Raw genomic sequence first — 18,242 nt, forward strand, 5'->3', positions numbered from 1 at the left:
TCAACCAAGAGCCATCTTGTGGAAGAGCCGGGGTGGGGGGAGGTCCTTATACAGAGAAGCCCCCCAGAGGGTTGACATCAGGGGAAGAAATGTGGAAGAGGAAAGGAAGCCACACTTATGTGTCAAAAATCACCCCTAATCACTTTGATTTCCTCTCGCAGAGCCTTACTTGGGTTTTGCCTACGTTAGGATGGTCTGATAATAGCTGACCCCGTTTCAGATGATCTTGTTCTGAGGCACTTGGCCAGTTCCTGGAACCAGCACTGGTTGTGGGCTTTTCACCCATACTTAGGGTCTACCCTTAGAAAGAAGGCTTTTGTCAGAATACGCAGGATTAACTCCTGATTTTATAATGAACTTAGAGGTGCTACGAGTACCTATTAAAAAAGACCCTTGACAGAGCCTAATAATATAGGGCCTTGTACAAAGTAGGTGTGAATATTAGTTGCCTTGAACTGCAACCAATGTTGCAATTTATTTTTTTTCAATTTTTAAAAATTGAAGTATAGTTGATTTACAATGTTGTGTTAATTTCTGCGGTACAGCAAAGTTATACATACATATACATATAAAAAAATTGTTCTCCTTTATGGTTTATCATAGGCTGTTGAATATACTGCCCTGTGCTATATAGTAGGACTTTGTTGTTTATCCATTCTATATATAATAGTTTGCATCTGCTAACCCCAAACTCCCAATCCTTCCCTCCCCCAACCCCTTACCCCCTTGTCAACCACCAGTCTGTTCTCTATGTTTGTGATTCTGTTTCTGTTTCATAGATAGGTTCATTTGTGTCATATTTTAAATTCCACATATAAGTGATATCGTATGGGATTTGTCTTTCTCCTTCTGACATACTTCACTTAGTATGATCCTCTGTAGTTGCATCCATCAATGTTGAAATTTAAATTAACCTACCCAGGATATCACAGCCAACTGCCAGCATGACCCTGTCGCAAGAAAGCAGGAAGGGAGGGGTATAGGCCAGGGGAAAAAGAACAGAGGCAGAAGGTTTCTTCTGGTGACATCCACCAAGCCGTCACATCTGAAGCAACATGGTCAACTCTGGTCTGATCTGTGTCACCATTAACATCCAAGCAATGGGGTTTAGAGGTAGTGTATTTGTACTTTCTTTGTGTCATAATTCAGGAAAGTTCCTTTAAGTCATGAAAGAAAAGTGGAAGCAAGGGCTGGGGGTGGCAGTGGCAGCAGGTGGATTGGAGGGGTTATCACTCGGGGTTGTGGGTCAGGACTCACTTAATGGACTGTGAATGGAGGTCTCCTGTGCTGGTAATAGTGTAGGGGAAGCAGGACAGAAATGGGGGCTTGGTGTGCAGACTGAAGGCAGACCGGAAACTCACATTAGGAAGGAGTAGGGAACTTGTGTCCAGTTTTTACAAGGTTTCCCAGATGTTTGGTCAACCCTGAGGCACACAGAGTGACCCCCACGTGGAATCAGCCCCAGCTTTCAGATCCTCAGCCTTGTAGACAAATGTCTGCTAAGAGGGTGTCAGGCAAGGACTTTGTTGTCTTAGGAAAGGATTTGACAGCTGAGTGGGCTCATGATTCCCCCATAAAATTCATTTTTTCAGATTTTTTTCATTGAGCAAAGAAGTCGCATAAAGCAGAAGTATTCATTTTTATCAATTACTTTGTACTTTTTTTTTTATACAAAAGAATTTTCTGTCATGATGCATAATAGTATTGGAGTTAGGTTTTTTCATTCACAGAAGTTGCTAGATCTCTCTCTGTTTCAGTTAGTGTGGGAATAATTGTGACAGACTTTAAATTCAGATAAAAGACTTTTTTTCCCCCTCTCTTCAATAGGAGCTGGTGATCTCATCCACAGAAGACTTCCGGGAGAATATCTCCGAGGCAAGGACAGACAGAGAGCCCTGGTTGCAGCAGTGCGACATCACTTAAAGAAAGTTAACTACCAAAACTTTGACACTTTGTTGTCAGCCTTCAGACACTATGACAAGGCCAGTAGTAAAGTGAAGCTTTTTTGGTCTACGCATGGGCTTACAGGTCCCAGCAGGCTGGTGTAGATCAGGATCAAGTCCGGTCCACCACCTGTTTTTGTAAATAGTTTTACATGCCTATATTTAAAAAAATTGGGGTGCATGTATCTCTTTGAATTCGAGTTTTCTTTGGATATATGCTCAGGAGTGGCATTGCTGGATCATATGCCTGTCCATTTGTTTTAAGTATTGTCCACGGCTGCTTTTGCAACTACACATGCAGAGAGACTGAATGGCTTGCAAAACCTATGATATCTACTTTTGAGCCCTTGACAGAAAATGTTTGCTGGAGTAGACCTGCGTTGTCAAAATGTGGTTCTTTCACCATCGTCAGTATCACTTGGGAACATGTTAGAGAGGCACGTCCTAAGGCCCACCCCAGACCTCCTGAATTAGGAACTTGGGGTTGGGGTCTAGCAATTGTGTTTTAACAAGCTTTTCAGTGATTCTGATGCAGGCTGAGGTTTGAGAACCACTGTTGCAGATCATTAAACTAGAGTGTGCTGGGAGCCTGGGGGATGGACAGTCTCTGCCTCACTCTGAATGTGTACACACGGTACTGTCAGTCTGGTCCAAGTCAAGCTTAGAACGCTCTCCCCTGGGCACCAGGTGTGGTTTCAGTTTTGAGAGTAAGATCACTCAATTTTCAAGCTCCTCTAACTTTTATTCTTTGATCAAGTCAGATCAACCCAGGGCTGCATAATTACCGGACATCATTTTAGGCCATTACAGGATTTACCAAGCTGCACAGCGCCTTAGGCTTGCACTAAGGAACGCTACTACACAAACAGTTTGTGAAACGTGGCACATTTTTTATTAGTACGCCCACGCGGCTGTTATTTATTTTTGTCACACGCATCCTCTTTATAAGGAAACCCAGTCTTTCTAAAACACATAACTGTGCTTTGTCTAGGTGTCTGGTTTGTTTTTGCGTCATGTACAGCATGACTTTGGACCAATAGTGCATACCTTTTTGACTTGGCTGCCAGGAAGCTTAGAGCCAATACAGAGAAACACATCTAGTTTGTGAAGGTGATCTTATAGCATACATTTTGTGCACTCTTTTTATTTCAGGTTTCATCTTATTTTAGTCCAACTTTATTTTCTCTTTGCCCTGATTTCCTCACTTTTTTTGGCTCTCATTGTACTTCCTTTTCTAGGCAGCCTCAAACCGTTTTAGAATGAACATAAACAAATAAAAGCTCATAAATAAACCCATGATGATGTAGTGCATCATAATCTTGATAGGAGAAGAAAAGAAAGAGCAGAATAATTTTAGTTCATCTCAAAAGGAAAAAAAGATAATATTCTTATCTCCATTCCAATGTTGAGTACAGTTTTAGAAAAGTGACACCTCACAATTTTTATCTTAGGAAAAAATCTTGATCATTCATTGGCTAATTCATTTTAAGCCCATGAGTCTTATCTGATTTTAGATTTAGGGGCCTGTGTACCTGTGATGTACTGGTGAATAAAAAGTGGGTTAAATACCTCAGTTAAGTTTGTACTAATTATGTCGGGACAAACACCAATCAGTCATCAACGACTGTGTTTAAAGAAAATGTAAGTATTCAACTGTTTCTCTGGTTTTTAGTAGAGACCGATTGCTATTTACAGGTAATTTAAAAATTTTTCTTCAGAATTAAATTACTTAAGCAAAAACAAGTTATATATATATATATATATATATATATATATGTATATAAAATTTATTTATTTTTTTTTTTTGCGGTATGCGGGCCTCTCACTATTGTGGCCTGTCCCGTTGCGGAGCACAGGCTCCGGACGCGCAGGCTCAGCGGCCCTGGCTCACGGGCCCAGCCGCTCCGCGGCACGTGGGATCTTCCCGGATTGGGGCACGAACCCGCATCCCCTGCATAGGCAGGCGGACTCTCAACCACTGCGCCACCAGGGAAGCCCAACAAGTATATTTTAAACCTTACTCAACTCCAAGTATCTACAAAGATGATATTGGGGAAATTTACATGGTAGTAAAGTGAATAAGGAAAACTAGCAGGGTGCATAGTGCTCCTCTTTCTAAAAATTCCTCATGTTAAATGTAATCATAATCAAGGTGATCATCTTAATAGCTGTTGATGATCTCAGTGAACCACCAGGCACATTCCTTATGATAACATTAAATTAAGCAGGAGGAAATTACTGAGAATTATTTAATGCTGATATACCTTTTAAATAGTCAACTTTTTTTTTTTTCTTTTTTTGCGATATGCGGGCCTCTCACTGTTGTGGCCTCTCCCGTTGCGGAGCACAGGCTCCAGATGCACAGGCTCAGCGGCCATGGCTCACAGGCCCAGCCGCTCCGCGGCATGTGGGATCTTCCCGGACCTGGGCACGAACCCGCGTCCCCTGCATCGGCAGGCGGACTCTCAACCACTGCGCCACCAGGGAAGCCCGTAAATAGTTAACTTTTAATATGTACAATGTAGTGCTCAGTGCCCTTGAGGAGCTTTTTTTTCCTGAGTGGGTAATAAGATGTGGGTCTTCCTAGTACAGCTGTAGGATTGTTTTTGATGATTAGAATCTTACACTGTTGAATGCCTAGATTTAATTTAATTGAAAAGCAAAACAAAACAGAACAAATAAACTGTGATTTCCTAAATGACTCTTCTTGGCTTAGAGGATTAATTCTGTTATTTGTTGAACACTCACAGCACATCAAACATTATCCCAGATAATGTGCAGGCTTTTAACTCAGGGAACTTAAAATCTAAAGGGTGGGGGAAATGAAGACTCATTATGTCCAAGAACGGTCACAGCAGAGTCTCAAATTTTCAAAATAGGTATATATAATTCCAACTCCTTTTATTCTGCCTATTATCCAGGAAGTAGCTGAGATGGGATGATTCCTTTTGGGGGACAGTTGCATTCATTGACAAAACTGGTTTACTAAGACGTGTGAGCAAGGCTGTTCCAAAGCTCAGTAATACCAGACTGCTGTGGATGGTTAGGGGCAGAAAAGGTTCAGTGAATACCTTGACTAATAGCTCATTGTTGAGTAGCCTTTGTGCTATAAGTCACGCCACTGTCAGACCGAAAGTGGTCCAGAAAGCAAAGCACGTGACTCAGATGACTTGCACGGGCCACACTTTTGTGTCTGGAGCTGGCTCATTGGCCTGAAATAGCGATTCTATAACTTGAAAATGTGTCAACAGAGAGATGCACCATCAATAGCTCTGAGTGGGGACAAAGGTTCGTGTAGTCAGTATGCCAGGAGCATGGGGCAATGCCTTGTGTGTGATGTGTCCTCCCTCACCATGAGACAAATGGGTCAGCTTGTGGCAGGAGTCACAAGTTAGGCATGTGGTGGTAGCCTCTGCCTCAGAAACGTCGACTGCTTTTTTGGCACTTTGTCTAATGGTGCGTATATTGTCGTGTCTGCTACAAGGATGGATCCAGGCAGCGATGGTGCAACCTGGGTGGTGCAGGCGCAATCCAAAGCTTGATTCCTGTCATCCACATCGGAGGATGGACCCTTATCCTGGGCATCTATGTGAATTACCTGGATGGTTCACTCAGCAGCCGTGATTTGTTTCCATAGTTTTCTTTTTTCTATTGGAGTACAGTTGATTTATAATATGTTAGTTTCAGTTGTACAGTAAAGTGAGTCAGTTATACATATACATATATCCACACTTTTTGTTTTAGATTCTTTCCCCATGTAGGTCATTACAGAGTATTGAGTAGAGTTCCCTGTGCTATACAGCAGGTTCTTATTATCTATTTTATATATAGTACTGTGTATATGTCAATCCCAATCTCCCAATTTATCCTCCCCCCCCATTCCCTGGTAACCATAAGTTTGTTTTCTACATTCATGATGCTATTTCTGTTTTGTAAATAAGTTCATTTGTACCCCCTTCTTTTTTAGATCCACATATAAGCTATATCATATGATATTTGTCTTTCTGTGTCTGATTTATGTCACTCAGTAGGACAATCTCTAGGTCCATCCATGTTGCTGCAAATGGCATTATTTTGTTCGTTTTTATTCCATTGTATATATGTACCACATCTTCTTTATCCATTCCTCTGTTGATCCATAGTTTTCTGTCTCAAAAAGAGGTGTCTTTAATCTTCCAATCTGTAGTGGTCTTTTTAAAAATTTTTTAAATTTTTAAATTTTTAATTTTCTATATTTTTGGCCATGCCGGGCGGCATGTGGGGTCTTAGTTCCCCAACCAGGGATCGAACCCATGCCCCCTGCATTGGAAGCATGGAGTCCTAACCACTGGACTACCAGGGAAGTCCCCAGTCTGTAGTTTTCCAAGTGGCAACCAAGCACGCAGGCCATTGGCAACAGTCCAAGAGTCAGTAAAAATATAACAGATTCATCAATGGCAGTATTGACCGGAGCTGTGAGAATAAGCTTGAGTTCTGCCCACTGAGTAGAGTGACTATGCCCTTTTTTGGTCCTTAGCGCTTATTGAGGTTGAAAGCCACAGCAGACCAGTGAAGACCACTGGGTTTCAGGTTAGTGAACCAGGCCCAGTGGCTCTACGTGGTGAAATCATTATTCATAGAGACTTGCAGCTCAAAGGGGTCATGAGGGTTGAGGGGCCCCAAAGGTACTAGCATTCTCTCCACGTGGCTTCTCTTGATCATAGGTGCCTGAACATTCATAAGACAGGTATGGAAAGCATCAATATCAATTGACACATCCAGCAGTGGAAGCCACAGAAATAATAGATTGTTAACTTTCCTTCTCCACTTTGAACAAACCCTGCCCAAACGCCACCAGCTGATTCCTGACGTCTCTTCTTGCTGCACACTCAGTAGGGTGACGACTTTGGCACCCATAGCCAATGAAGCCGTAGTGGTTTCAGTCTCCACCCCCCTGAAGTTCCACAACATACTGGGACAGATACTTGTGGCCTGTGAGCCCCCTTGGGGACAAGGAGATCTTGTCCCATACCTAGTCCTGCTTAGAACAGTTGAGGTTGGGGTATGGGGGGAGGGAAACGTCAAGGCTGCAGAGGCAGGAGTGGCTCTGTACCCAGTGAATAAGAAGCATTTTCTTTCATTATCGCCACCATCTTTTTCAGATTTGGGGACCCTCGATTCAACAGCCCACCACCCCACCTTTGCTTTTCAGTTAGGGGTGTGGGGCTCGTAGTGTTGGTTGACTTGGGCTGGCAGCAGAGACTTGCATAAAGCAGTCTACTTTTTTTTTTTTTTTTTTGTGGTACGCAGGCCTCTCACTGCTGTGGCCTCTCCCGTTGCAGAGCACAGGCTCCGGATGCGCAGGCTCAGCGGCCATGGCTCACGGGCCCAGCCGCTCCACGGCATGTGGGATCTTCCCGGACCGGGGCATGAACCCGTGTCCCCTGCATCGGCAGGCGGGCTCCCAACCACTGCGCCACCAGGGAAGCCCCATATAATATATTTTAAATTCTCATTCTTTTTCAACGTGAGGGTTAGGAACATTCTCCAGGCCTATGGGTCTGGCTGCAGGAATTTATCTAGAATTCACTGGGTCAGTTTCTTGTTCTCAAGGGGATTGCCTTCACCAGCGTTGTGAATCCAACCCTGGGCCTAGGAGCTGATTGTTGGTGAGTCATTTATGTTTTCCCTTGGGAGTTTAACTTTCTCGGGGAAATCTCTCTGAGAGGGCCAAAGCTCCCTTATAGCAGCTGGCACCCACTTTGAAAACACTGGGACCTTTCCCTGTCATCTCGGATGGATCTAAGTTTGGCTTGACGGGCCGCAGTAGGGCTGAGGGGTAAGACGCCCAGCTCTGGCCATTCTTCCTTAACAAGCATTATGTGCTCCGGCCCGTCACCCTGCAAGTGAATCAGCCAGGTTCTGCCCAGAGTCTTTCTAAATTTCCCTCCTTTCACGCTCAGCGTAGGTGCTTCTGTCTTTAACTGTTGTCTGAAAGGGGTGGAAACTTCCCCTCCTCCCGCTTCCAGGATGAATCTGAGTGAATCCTGTTGTCCACGGGGAGCGTTAATATCCAGGGGCAGCTGCCTTTGAATCCACTCTCTGTGCTTGGCCTGCAGCCACTTCCCTAATTTCTTCTTTTCACCAGGCAATGTAGTGTAGGACAATCACTGCCCAGTTGACTTTTTAATTTTTTCCCACACCGTGCGGCATGTGGGATCTTAGTTCCCTGACCAGGAATTGAACCCAGGCCCTCGTGAGTGAAAGTGTGGAGTCCTAACCACTGGACCACCAGGGAAGTCCCTGACCGCCTAGCTGGAACACCAACTTTGAAAGCATTGAAAATTGCAGAAAGCTGTCAAAAGTACACAACATTGGTCAAATGAAATGTCAAGCATGAATCATGCTTAGGCCTTCTCAACCCGAGTGTAAACAACATGATCTAAGGAGAAAGATATTGGGCTTCCCTGGTGGCGTAGTGGTTGAGAGTCCGCCTGCCGATGCAGGGGACACGGCTTTGTGCCCCGGTCCGGGAGGATCCCACATGCTGCGGAGCGGCTGGGCCTGTGAGCCATGGCCGCTGAGCCTGTGCGTCTGGAGCCTGTGCTCCGCAACGGGAGAGGCCAAAACAGCGAGAGGCCCGCATACCGCAAAAAAAAAATAAAAAATAAAATAAAAATAAAATAATGAGAAAGATATTAAAATGAACAAAGGCTGTGAGCCACACTCCACTCCAAACAGGGTTAAAATTACCGGGCACATATCAGATGGACACAATGGGGACCAATCTCGCTTAGTATCTGACTCTTCTTATGTGAAAAATAGGACCGATTCTTTGAATTTATGTGATAGAGCTCTTTCTTTTTTTCTTAAAGGAAATAACAGATGTTGCCCACTCTGCTCGTGAAGACAATGCTCACGTCATCTTTTTTTGCTTCGTGTCTAACAGAAGGGAGATGGGGCCATAGATAAAGCTGAGCTTCGGGAAGCGTGTGACCAGGCCAGTTTGCACATAGATGAGAAGCTCCTGGACCAGCTGTTTGAATACTGTGATGTGGATAATGACGGGCTGATTAACTACCTTGAATTTGCAAATTTTCTTAACTGGAAAGATAAAACCCCCCTTAAGGAGTATGAAGAGAGGGTCATTATTAAAGGTATTTAATTTCTGAAGGCTTGCTAAATTCTTAAATGGACTTTAGTATTTTCTTTTTCTTAGGAGTTTGACTCTTGTCAACTTTAATATTATATATTTAAAGATATGCACATATACATATATTTGTTTTTATTTTTATGCATAGAATATCTGTGGAAGGTTAGGAAAGAATTTGATAACATTTATTATTTCCGGGGAGGGGACACTGGTTGCTGAGGGTCAAAGCGGCAGCAAGACTCACTTTTCAATCTATGTTTTTGTATCTTTTAAGTTTGGAACCGTGTATTACTCATTCAAAAGAAAACAGTTACGAGCAAAACAATTTACACAGAAGCCCAAAATATGAAAGAGAGTTCCTCAGAAAGCTGTTTGAAAACCATTTTCTCAGAGAAATTAGCTCCCCTCCCCCAGGAAAAGTCAATTGTAAAATAGAATTTGATCTGTTAAATTTTTTAAGAAAAGGAAAAACATAATCTTTACTTTTATTCAAATATCTTTATGTTTACACATTATCTTCCTGCATCACTAACCATATATAGATATACATATATACATATGTGTGTGTGCATATGGAAATTTTTTTTATAAGCTTGTTCTTTGTTTTTAAAATTAATTAATTTTATTTTTGGCTGTGTTGGGTCTTTGTTGCTGCATGTGGGCTTTCTCTAGTTGCAGTGAGCAAGGGCTACTCTTCATAGCGGTGCACAGGCTTCTTATTGCGGTGGCTTCTCTTGTTGTGGAGCACAGACTCTAGGCGCATAGGCTTCAGTAGTTGTGGCATGCAGGCTCAGTAGTTGTGGCTCACGGGCTCTAGAGCGCAGGCTCAGTAGTTGTGGCGCACGGGCTTAGTTGCTCTGCGGCATGTGGGATCTTCCCAGACCAGGGCTCGAACCTGTGTCCCCTGCATTGGCAGGCATATTCTTAACCACTGTGCCACCAGGGAAGTCCATGTATGGAAATATTTTAAAATAGCTAAAATCACGGTGACTGTACCATTTTTATTTGGCTAAAAAAAAAAAAAAAACTTAGCTCTCAAATTTCTATGGAATGAAGAGATACTTTTATGGTTTCTGTAAACTTCATTTTCAGTTCCCTTACGCTGAGGTATTATGAATTACTAAGCCATTTCCTCACTTTTTAAAACTTAGGTTATTTCCAGATATTTTTAAAGTAATATGGGTGATGCTATAATGATTATCATCTCTCAGAAAGCTTTCTGTTTCGATCTCATTTCTTATGAATGTTATTTTTGTCCCAGAAGTAACTCTCTCTTTCATTTTGCTTTTTTAAATGATTGTACCAATTTGCAATTTTATCAGTCACGTTGGTGAGAAGGTTTTACTCCAATCTTGCTACCATTGAGTGTTATTTCAAACACTCTTGTGATTTAGTTGTTATATAATGATACCTCATTTGCTTTAATTTTCAAGTCTTGATTCTTACAGACGATTAACTTTTGAAAGATTGTCTACATGCTTATCTCCTCTTGGAATATCTCTCCTCTAAAACGTGAAGATACTCCTGTTTTCACTTTTATTCCTGCAAAGCCAGTACCACATTTGGGGCTTTTTTGACCACGGGAGCCCTTACCAGTTTCTGGGATGGCTTTTCTCTGCTGTCCACTAGGAAAGCAGGAGGATCTTCTCTACCTAATGAAGCTTTTTATAGAAAACAACTCTACCCTAGTTCTCTCAGAAATAAATAGAGGGTGACAGAGTATTTTCCTTCTTGGAACAACTCATGACGCAGTGGGGGAAACAAAAGCCTGCTTTCAAACCAGGTGTTTCTTCTAATTGTTCCTGGTTGGGGGGGTCCTGACTTGAGCGCCATTTTCAACGGAGTTCTTGAGGTTTTCCTCTTCTTCTAAGACAGTGGCTGGTGGGTCAGTCAGAAGGGACTCGGGAATGTATTGCCAGGAATTTTCTTATATCAAGTTCCATCTTACTGTTGACGGCTGGAGAAAAGGGGGTGCTTCATTTAAGGCAGGGGTTTTCGAGCAGTTTTCTGAGAAACTATTTTTCGTACTTGGTCCAGATTTCTGCCTTTTGCGCCCACCCACTCGGGGGTGCAGGGACTGGGTCCAGAGGGTCTGGAACACTGGGCCCGACGCTTTCACTGCAGCGATTGGCAGGGGCTGAGTCGGGGGGTGCAGACTTTAGATGGGTCTGTCTTTTCTGGTTTGCCACCCCGATCGGGCACTGGGGCACTCTTCGCCGGTGTAACCGGTGCTGGGCCTTCCCTAGCACTTTGAGTTCCTCCAGCGCTCGAGAGACCACAGCGCCGCCTAGTGCTAGCTGTGTACTTAGCAGCTCCATGAAGAAGCTGTGTCAGGAATTTCCTCCTCAACTTCAGAACTGACTCAGCAAAGCAAATCTGCAAAAGAGAACAGAATCTTACAGGGTTTTCTCTTATACACTGATTGGAAGGGAGTTATTTATAGAATCGGTTCCTGCGCTCACAGTGAGCTCTCGTCGCCTCTCCAAATGTCACAGTGCATGGGGGCTCCCTCCCTACCGCGATCAGGTATGTGTGGAATTTACAGCTCCAAATATTTCTTCTCCTGTCCCTCCCCAGGGCACAGTCTTAGGAACAACTCTGGTAATCCTGTAGTTCAAGTCAAATATGAAAATAGGCTCTAATTTTAAAAAAGAGGAAAGAAAAAAAAAGTTCTCCGTTTTCATTTGGTGTTTCAGATTTAAAAGCTTTATTTAGCATAAAATGAGTGCAGTGGTGAGCAGAAACATTAGACCTTGTTCAGATTTCCTGGTGTATGACCTTGGACTGAACTTGTGCTTCCACAGTGGCTACTGGTGTCAGTGGAGGGTCTACACCAGCTCAGCCTCTGTTTCCACCAGCAAGAAGAGACTAAATGGGAAAACTCATCTTGTTACAGGGTGAGCACCAGGTAGTAACTTTGTCCTGTACTTTTTTTCCCCCCCTTTCCGTCTTTGCTTGAAGGTGGAAAACCAGATTGTGCAAACCCTGCTGAGGCTAATGGAGAAGAATCTGAACCAGCTCTCCTGATAAAGCCTGAAGATATTGTCTTGAAAGAGCCAGGGAGCTCAGAACAGACTCTGCGGACACTTCGGAGGCCAAGCGATGAAGTTTCTAATCACTACAAGACCACTTCTTCGGAGATCAGTGCAGTTGTAGGCGCTGTTCCTTCTACTTGTGAGTATGTCACATTATTTGCTGAGTGTTAAAAGGATCAACAAACACAGAAGGGGAGTGTCCTTTGTCTGTCCTTGCATTGTCCCCCAGCCTCTATTAGACTCTAACTTTCTCAAAGCCCAGGACCTTTCATTCAGTTCTGTATTCTAAGCAACCAGGAAGGCTCGATAAATGTAGGCTGAATTGAACTAGTGTTCATGGTGACCCAAGTAAAATGACTCTCTCTGTATCAATGAAACTGAAACCATCATAGCTCAGAACCCGGAATGTTAGACCTCGTCGTAATTCAGACTTCACCAAGTGCTAGGAGACTTTTGAACCACGTGATTCTTAGCTACAAACAGATTTGCCTTCAAATATTTGATGAGCTCTTACAGAACGGTTCCTTACATCTTTATTCCCCGTCTGTTAGTCTGCTAGGGCTATCATAACAAATACCACAAACTGAATGGCTAAACAGCAGAAATTGATCATCTCATGATGGCTGCAAGTCCGAGGTCAAGGTGTTGGCAGGGTGGCGTCCTTCTGAGTGCCGTGAGGGAAAATCTGCTCCAGGCCCTATCCTGGATTCTGGGGGTTTGCCGGCAGTCTTTGGTGCTACTCAGCTTCTGCTGCACCAGCCTGATCTCTGCCTTCGTCTTCATCTGATGTTCTCCCGTGTGAGCATCTGTGTCCCAATGTCCCCTTTTTATAAGGACTCCAGTCATATTGGACCAAGGGTCCACCCTTCTCCCGTATAACCTCATCTTAATTAATTATTCCTGCAATGACCCTCTTTCCAAATAAGGTCACCTCCTGAGGTACTAAGGGTTAGGACTTTAACATAAAAGTCTGGGGAGGGTACAGTTCAACCCATAACTGCCCAGATCTCAATATCAAGCATGATGAATTTAGAAGACTCTTTTATATTGGTCAAGATCCCTTTTTTGGACTAAGGCCATGATTAAGGATTTACATGTTTTTCTCAACTGGATTTCATAGACATGCTTTACATTCCGTTGTGATGAGAGCTTGCTACTTGCTTTGGAATAGTGTTGCCCAATAGAAATACAATTGGTGTTGTATGTATTTTTTTTTGTTTTAATTTATTATTTATTTTTGGCTGCGTTGGGGCTTCCTTGCTGCGTGCAGCCCTTCTCTAGTTGTGGCGAGCGGGGGCTACTCTTCGTTGGGGTGTGCGGGCTTCTCATTGCGGTGGCTTCTCTTGTTGCGGAGCACGGGCTCTAGGCGTGTGGGCTTCAGAAGTTGTGCCTCGCGGGCTCTAGAGCGCAGGCTCAGTAGTTGTGGCACACGGGCTTAGTTGCTCCGCGGCATGCGGAATCTTCCCAGACCAGGGCTCGAACCTGTGTCCTCTGCATTGGCAGGTGGATTCTTAACCACTCCGCCACCAGGGAAGTCCTGGTGTCATCTGTATTTAAAAAATTTTAGTAGCCACATTAAGAAGAAGAAACAGGTGAAATTAACTTTAATAGTACATTGGGAATTCCCTGGCAGTCCAGTGGTTAGGGCTTGGTGCTTTCACTGCCGAGGCCCAGGTTCAATCCCTGGTCAGGGAACTAAGTTCCTGAATGCTGCGTGGCACAGACAAAATAAAAAACAAATTTTTTTAATAGTATATATATATATTTTATATACAATATGTATCTCCAAAGTACTATCATCTCAACAAGGAATCAATATAAAATGATTAATTAAATGTCTCACATTCTTGTTTTGGGTACGACATCTTTGAAATTGTGTATTTTACACTCAGAGCACAGCTCAGTTTGGACCAGCCACATTTCCAGTGCTCAGTAGGCGCATGGTTGGTGGCGGCTGTATTTAGAATGTCTGTTTTCCTCCCCCATCCATGTCCTAGGTTATCCCACCTACGGTGTTCCAACCATTCGGTCCGATATTCCCGCCCCCCGAATTCGCCGTATCAGTGACAGAACCAATTATGGTGAAGAGGGAAATGCCTATTCATTGCTGTATCCTACCATCTTTGGCCAGAAAGGATTGTTTGAAAGAGACTTCTTCAAGACCAGATCCAAAAAAGAGGTACAACATGTGATTTCAAAAGGGTTGAAAGAAAGGCCACGACACACAACGGTGGAAATGTTTATTTGCTTGAGCGTTTATATTACAAAAGTCATCAGGAGCACCCCGTTCCCCCCCCCCATTAGGATTCTTGAGGATAATGTTCAATTTTGTTGTGATATTTGGTACAATTCTTGAAGTAGAATTTACTCTATTAAGAAGCATTACACTCACGTCATATATTCACTGTGACCTATGTATAAAAAGAAAACTGTTTTCCTAAGATATTCAACACTATTCTTCATTGAGTAAAAGCAAAGTGGCTCAATCCCTTCCTTGTGTAAGTACCCTTGTGGTCGTGGGTCTCCAAAACCAAAGAGTAAGTGTGAGGAGGGCCACTCTGCTATCCTTATGAGCTGCTATCTCAGACTATCTACAACAAGCACTGATTTAAAATGTTCTGTCCTGTTGCCACGTGTCAGCCCATTGTATCTTGTTTTTTCGCTTGGTAAACGTGGTCTTCATGGCCCAGGTGATTTTCTTCCTAGGTTTGTTATAAAGCAGGTGCAACCGGCTAGGCCAGAATAGCCATTGGGTTTCTGAGGGCCGAGGAGTAACGGCAAGTCTTGGTCAGAGCAGCCAGCCTGTCTAGATCTGTCATTGTGGAAAGCAGGCTGTGATCAAGGGAGCAATTGCTTCTCTGAGCTTTCAAATCCAGAGCTAGAAATGATGTGTACAGACGTGTGATGCTTTCTGGGACTGCACATGCAGGGTTGATGGCTTGCAAACTTGCAAACTTAGTAACAGATTCATTCCAATGATTTATTCCCACTGAGGTGGGGGGAGAGGAGGGGAGAAACTCAGAGGAAGATGCCTCCTGGCTGGTCCCAAAGAAGGAACCCAGGATCCACCACAGAAGGTTAGAGAAGAGACATTCGTAGACTGTGTTTTCTCTTCCCTCAGTCACTCTAAAGGGCCTATGAAATAGGGCTTCAGGGCCACCAAAAGAAACAAAAATCTCCTGCTTGTTTCCTGATGCCTAAAATTCTTTTAACTAGGAAGTCATCCTTTATCTCACAATTCTAGGTAGGAAGTAAGAACCCAGAGGCCTGCACATATACTATTCCAACTAAATGACATTCTAGAAAAGGCAAAACAATGGACAAAGTAGAAAGACTGATGGTTGCCAGAGGGTTGGAGAGAAAAAGGGACGGATGAATAGGTGTAGCACAGAGGATCTTTAGGGCCGTGAAACTATTTTGTATGATACCATAATGGTGGATACGTGTTATTATACATTTGTCAAAACCCATAGATTATGCAACACAGAGAGTGAACCCTCATGTGAACAATGGACTTTGGTTAACAATAATGTATCAATATTGGCTCATCAACTGTCACAAATATACCGCACTAATGCAAGATGTTACTAACAGGGGAAAAGAGGGGGCAAGTGATAGAGCATACGGGAACTCTAGATAATTTCTGCTCGATTTTTCTAGAAACCTAAAAATGCTCTAAAAAATAAAGTCTATTAAAAAAAAAAAAAGAACCCAGAGACCTGGTTGGAGTAATAATGTCACCTTGAGAATAGATGGGTTTCCGTAAAAGTGTTAGCTAATCAATACACGAGGATGGAAAGCTGAAGGAGGGTAGGAATGTCTCCCGAAGAGTTGGGAAGGAAGCAGGGGAGAAGGGCTGGGATGCCCAAGAACACACCTCAGGGCTTCGCTCTGAAGGGACATATTTTTTTTTGGCTGCACCACATGGCATGCGGGATCTTAGTTCCCTGACCAGGGATCGAACCCTAACCCCCTACAGTGGAAGCGTGGAGTCTTAACCACTGGACCGCCAGGGAGGTCCCCGCAGGGACTTTCTTTACCTGTCACCGGGTGGAGGAAAATAGCAACTATGCGCGGGTGCTTCGAGGCGCTTCTGCTGTGTAAGTGCTGCCGCTGACAGCACTGCTCTCCTGAATTTCAAGTGTATTTGATTATATTGTTAATTTCCCACAAGGCGCATCATACCTAGGGGACCTTTTAATTGTTAAGATTTAGCTTAATAGAGGTATTCTGCAGGTCTTCTATTTCTTTGGCTTTCCTATTCACGGTCTAACCTTTCTTTCCATTTCCCTCTTTGCTTCCCTCCTGTATGCTTCATAGTAAATGTCTTCCCTCTTTTAAATTTAGTTTCATTTTTTTTTTCAAATCTTTTCTTCCCTCTACTCATTCTAATATTTCTTCTCACTACTGGTTCTTATCTTTCCTTTCTTATATTTTCCCTGGGACATATAAAGCATGTTTCCCCCCTCCCTTTATCTCTTTTACTAATTATCACTGCAGAGAGATGATTAATAACCAAAGTTTGCTTGTTTTCAATATGCTCAGATTTTAGTCTGCTCACTCGCTCGCGCGTGCACTATCTCCCCGACATTTGCACACCCCCAGCTATAATTAAAGTTCACAACAGGCCAGTTAGAGACACTCCATAAATGTTCTTTATCTTTTGGCCACGTGGCTCGTGGGATCTTAGTTGCCTGACCAGGGATCGAACGTGTGCCCCCTGCAGTGGAAGCGCACTGGACCGCCAGGGAAGTCCCATAAATATTCTTATTTTAAAGAAGAGAAACTAATACGCAAGGGGTCTAGATAACATACATAAGAGGTGACTGGGACGGAAATCAAATCCAGCAAGTCTTCTATCTTTAACTCTTTTACCCTTTCTGCTTGAATTTGGCCACCTCCCTTTAAAATAAACAGAAACACTTGGAGTTGAAAATAATTTTATATATTGGCTAGTAGAGTTGAACACGCTCATATTCACTCATATTAGCAAAATGATTCCTGAGCTGAAAGTCCTGGAATTTTAATATTGGCTTATTATACGTAATAAGCCCTCCTCCCCTACCACACACACACATCCTCACATCTTTTTTGGGGATAAATGTCCATAGTCTTAGATATTATAAAGATATTTTTAAAAATACAAACTGAAAAACACATAAATATTAGCCTGACTTTGAAAGTTTTTTTTTTCCCCTAGATTGCAGAGATATTATGTAACATTGGTGTCAAGCTTTCCGAGGATGAATTTGAAAATGTATGGAATCTTGCATCAAAAAAACATCACGGAGGACAAGTTTGTGTTGAGACTATCAGAACTGTTCTGAGTGAGTTACAGTACGCAGACTGGACCAAGTGCAAAACAACCATGTGATCTTTGTGGCGTTCATTCATTTACACCAAAGAATTGTTAAATCCGTGTTCATCTAAAATGTTCAGTCCATTCTGGTTTTAGATATTATAATTCAGCAATCACTGTGGTAGGGCTTATATGCCTGGATGCGTTGCTAATAAATTAGATCTTGGACTTTAAACTTTATTTTCTTGTTTCCTATAAAGCACCAAAGAATTTGCCGAGCACTTGGAGTTAACCTTTAAGCTCACCAAAGTCATGGCCCAGAATGATGCTGGAAGTTTGTCCTGTTTAGTATGCTTAAGAATGCTATGCATTTGAGTGGGTGGCCTGATATTCAAAGTCTGGTTTGTGATACCAGGGTCACAAAATTTTGACTTCAACATTTTGTTATTTTTCTCTTTAGGTGTCACTGTGACACAACTGAAACTTAATGGGCTTTTAAGTCTCTGTCAGCATCTGAGGAAAACAGACTTAATTACAAGGAGCAGAATTTTGGGAATAAAAACTTGAGTTCCAACAACTACACGATGTCTGGTGGCTTTTCACATCCTTTTATGGCCAGAAAAGCATATTGTCCTTGGAGTATCTGTAGAGGACACAGCTGACCACACTGTTAGATGTAGCTTTAGAGAGTTATTGTTGCAGATTGTGCTGAATCATTCCCTCCCTCCTGCCTCGGCTCTTTCTTTTGTTTTGTTTTGCGGTACGCGGGCCTCTCACTGTTGTGGCCTCTCGCGTTGCGGAGCACAGGCTCCGGATGCACAGGCTCAGCGGCC

General features: G+C 43.1%; 1 protein-coding gene across 1 annotated transcript in view; it reads left to right on the forward strand.

Annotated features, from left to right (window-relative positions):
- Positions 1-17,750, forward strand: part of EFHB (EF-hand domain family member B) — a gene marked incomplete at its 5' end in the record, with an annotated part of 49,459 nt that extends 31,709 nt beyond the window's left edge. The window contains 5 exon segments of the mRNA XM_082655598.1: positions 1,828-1,994; positions 8,872-9,079; positions 12,037-12,249; positions 14,108-14,289; positions 17,311-17,750. Coding sequence (XP_082511724.1) covers positions 1,828-1,994; positions 8,872-9,079; positions 12,037-12,249; positions 14,108-14,289; positions 17,311-17,484 — 944 coding nt within the window. The 3' untranslated portion in view covers positions 17,485-17,750.
- Between the last annotated feature and the right edge of the window lie 492 nt (positions 17,751-18,242).

The sequence above is a fragment of the Grampus griseus genome (assembly GCF_964374135.1).
Source record: "Grampus griseus genome assembly, chromosome: 5".
Taxonomy (NCBI): domain Eukaryota; kingdom Metazoa; phylum Chordata; class Mammalia; order Artiodactyla; family Delphinidae; genus Grampus; species Grampus griseus.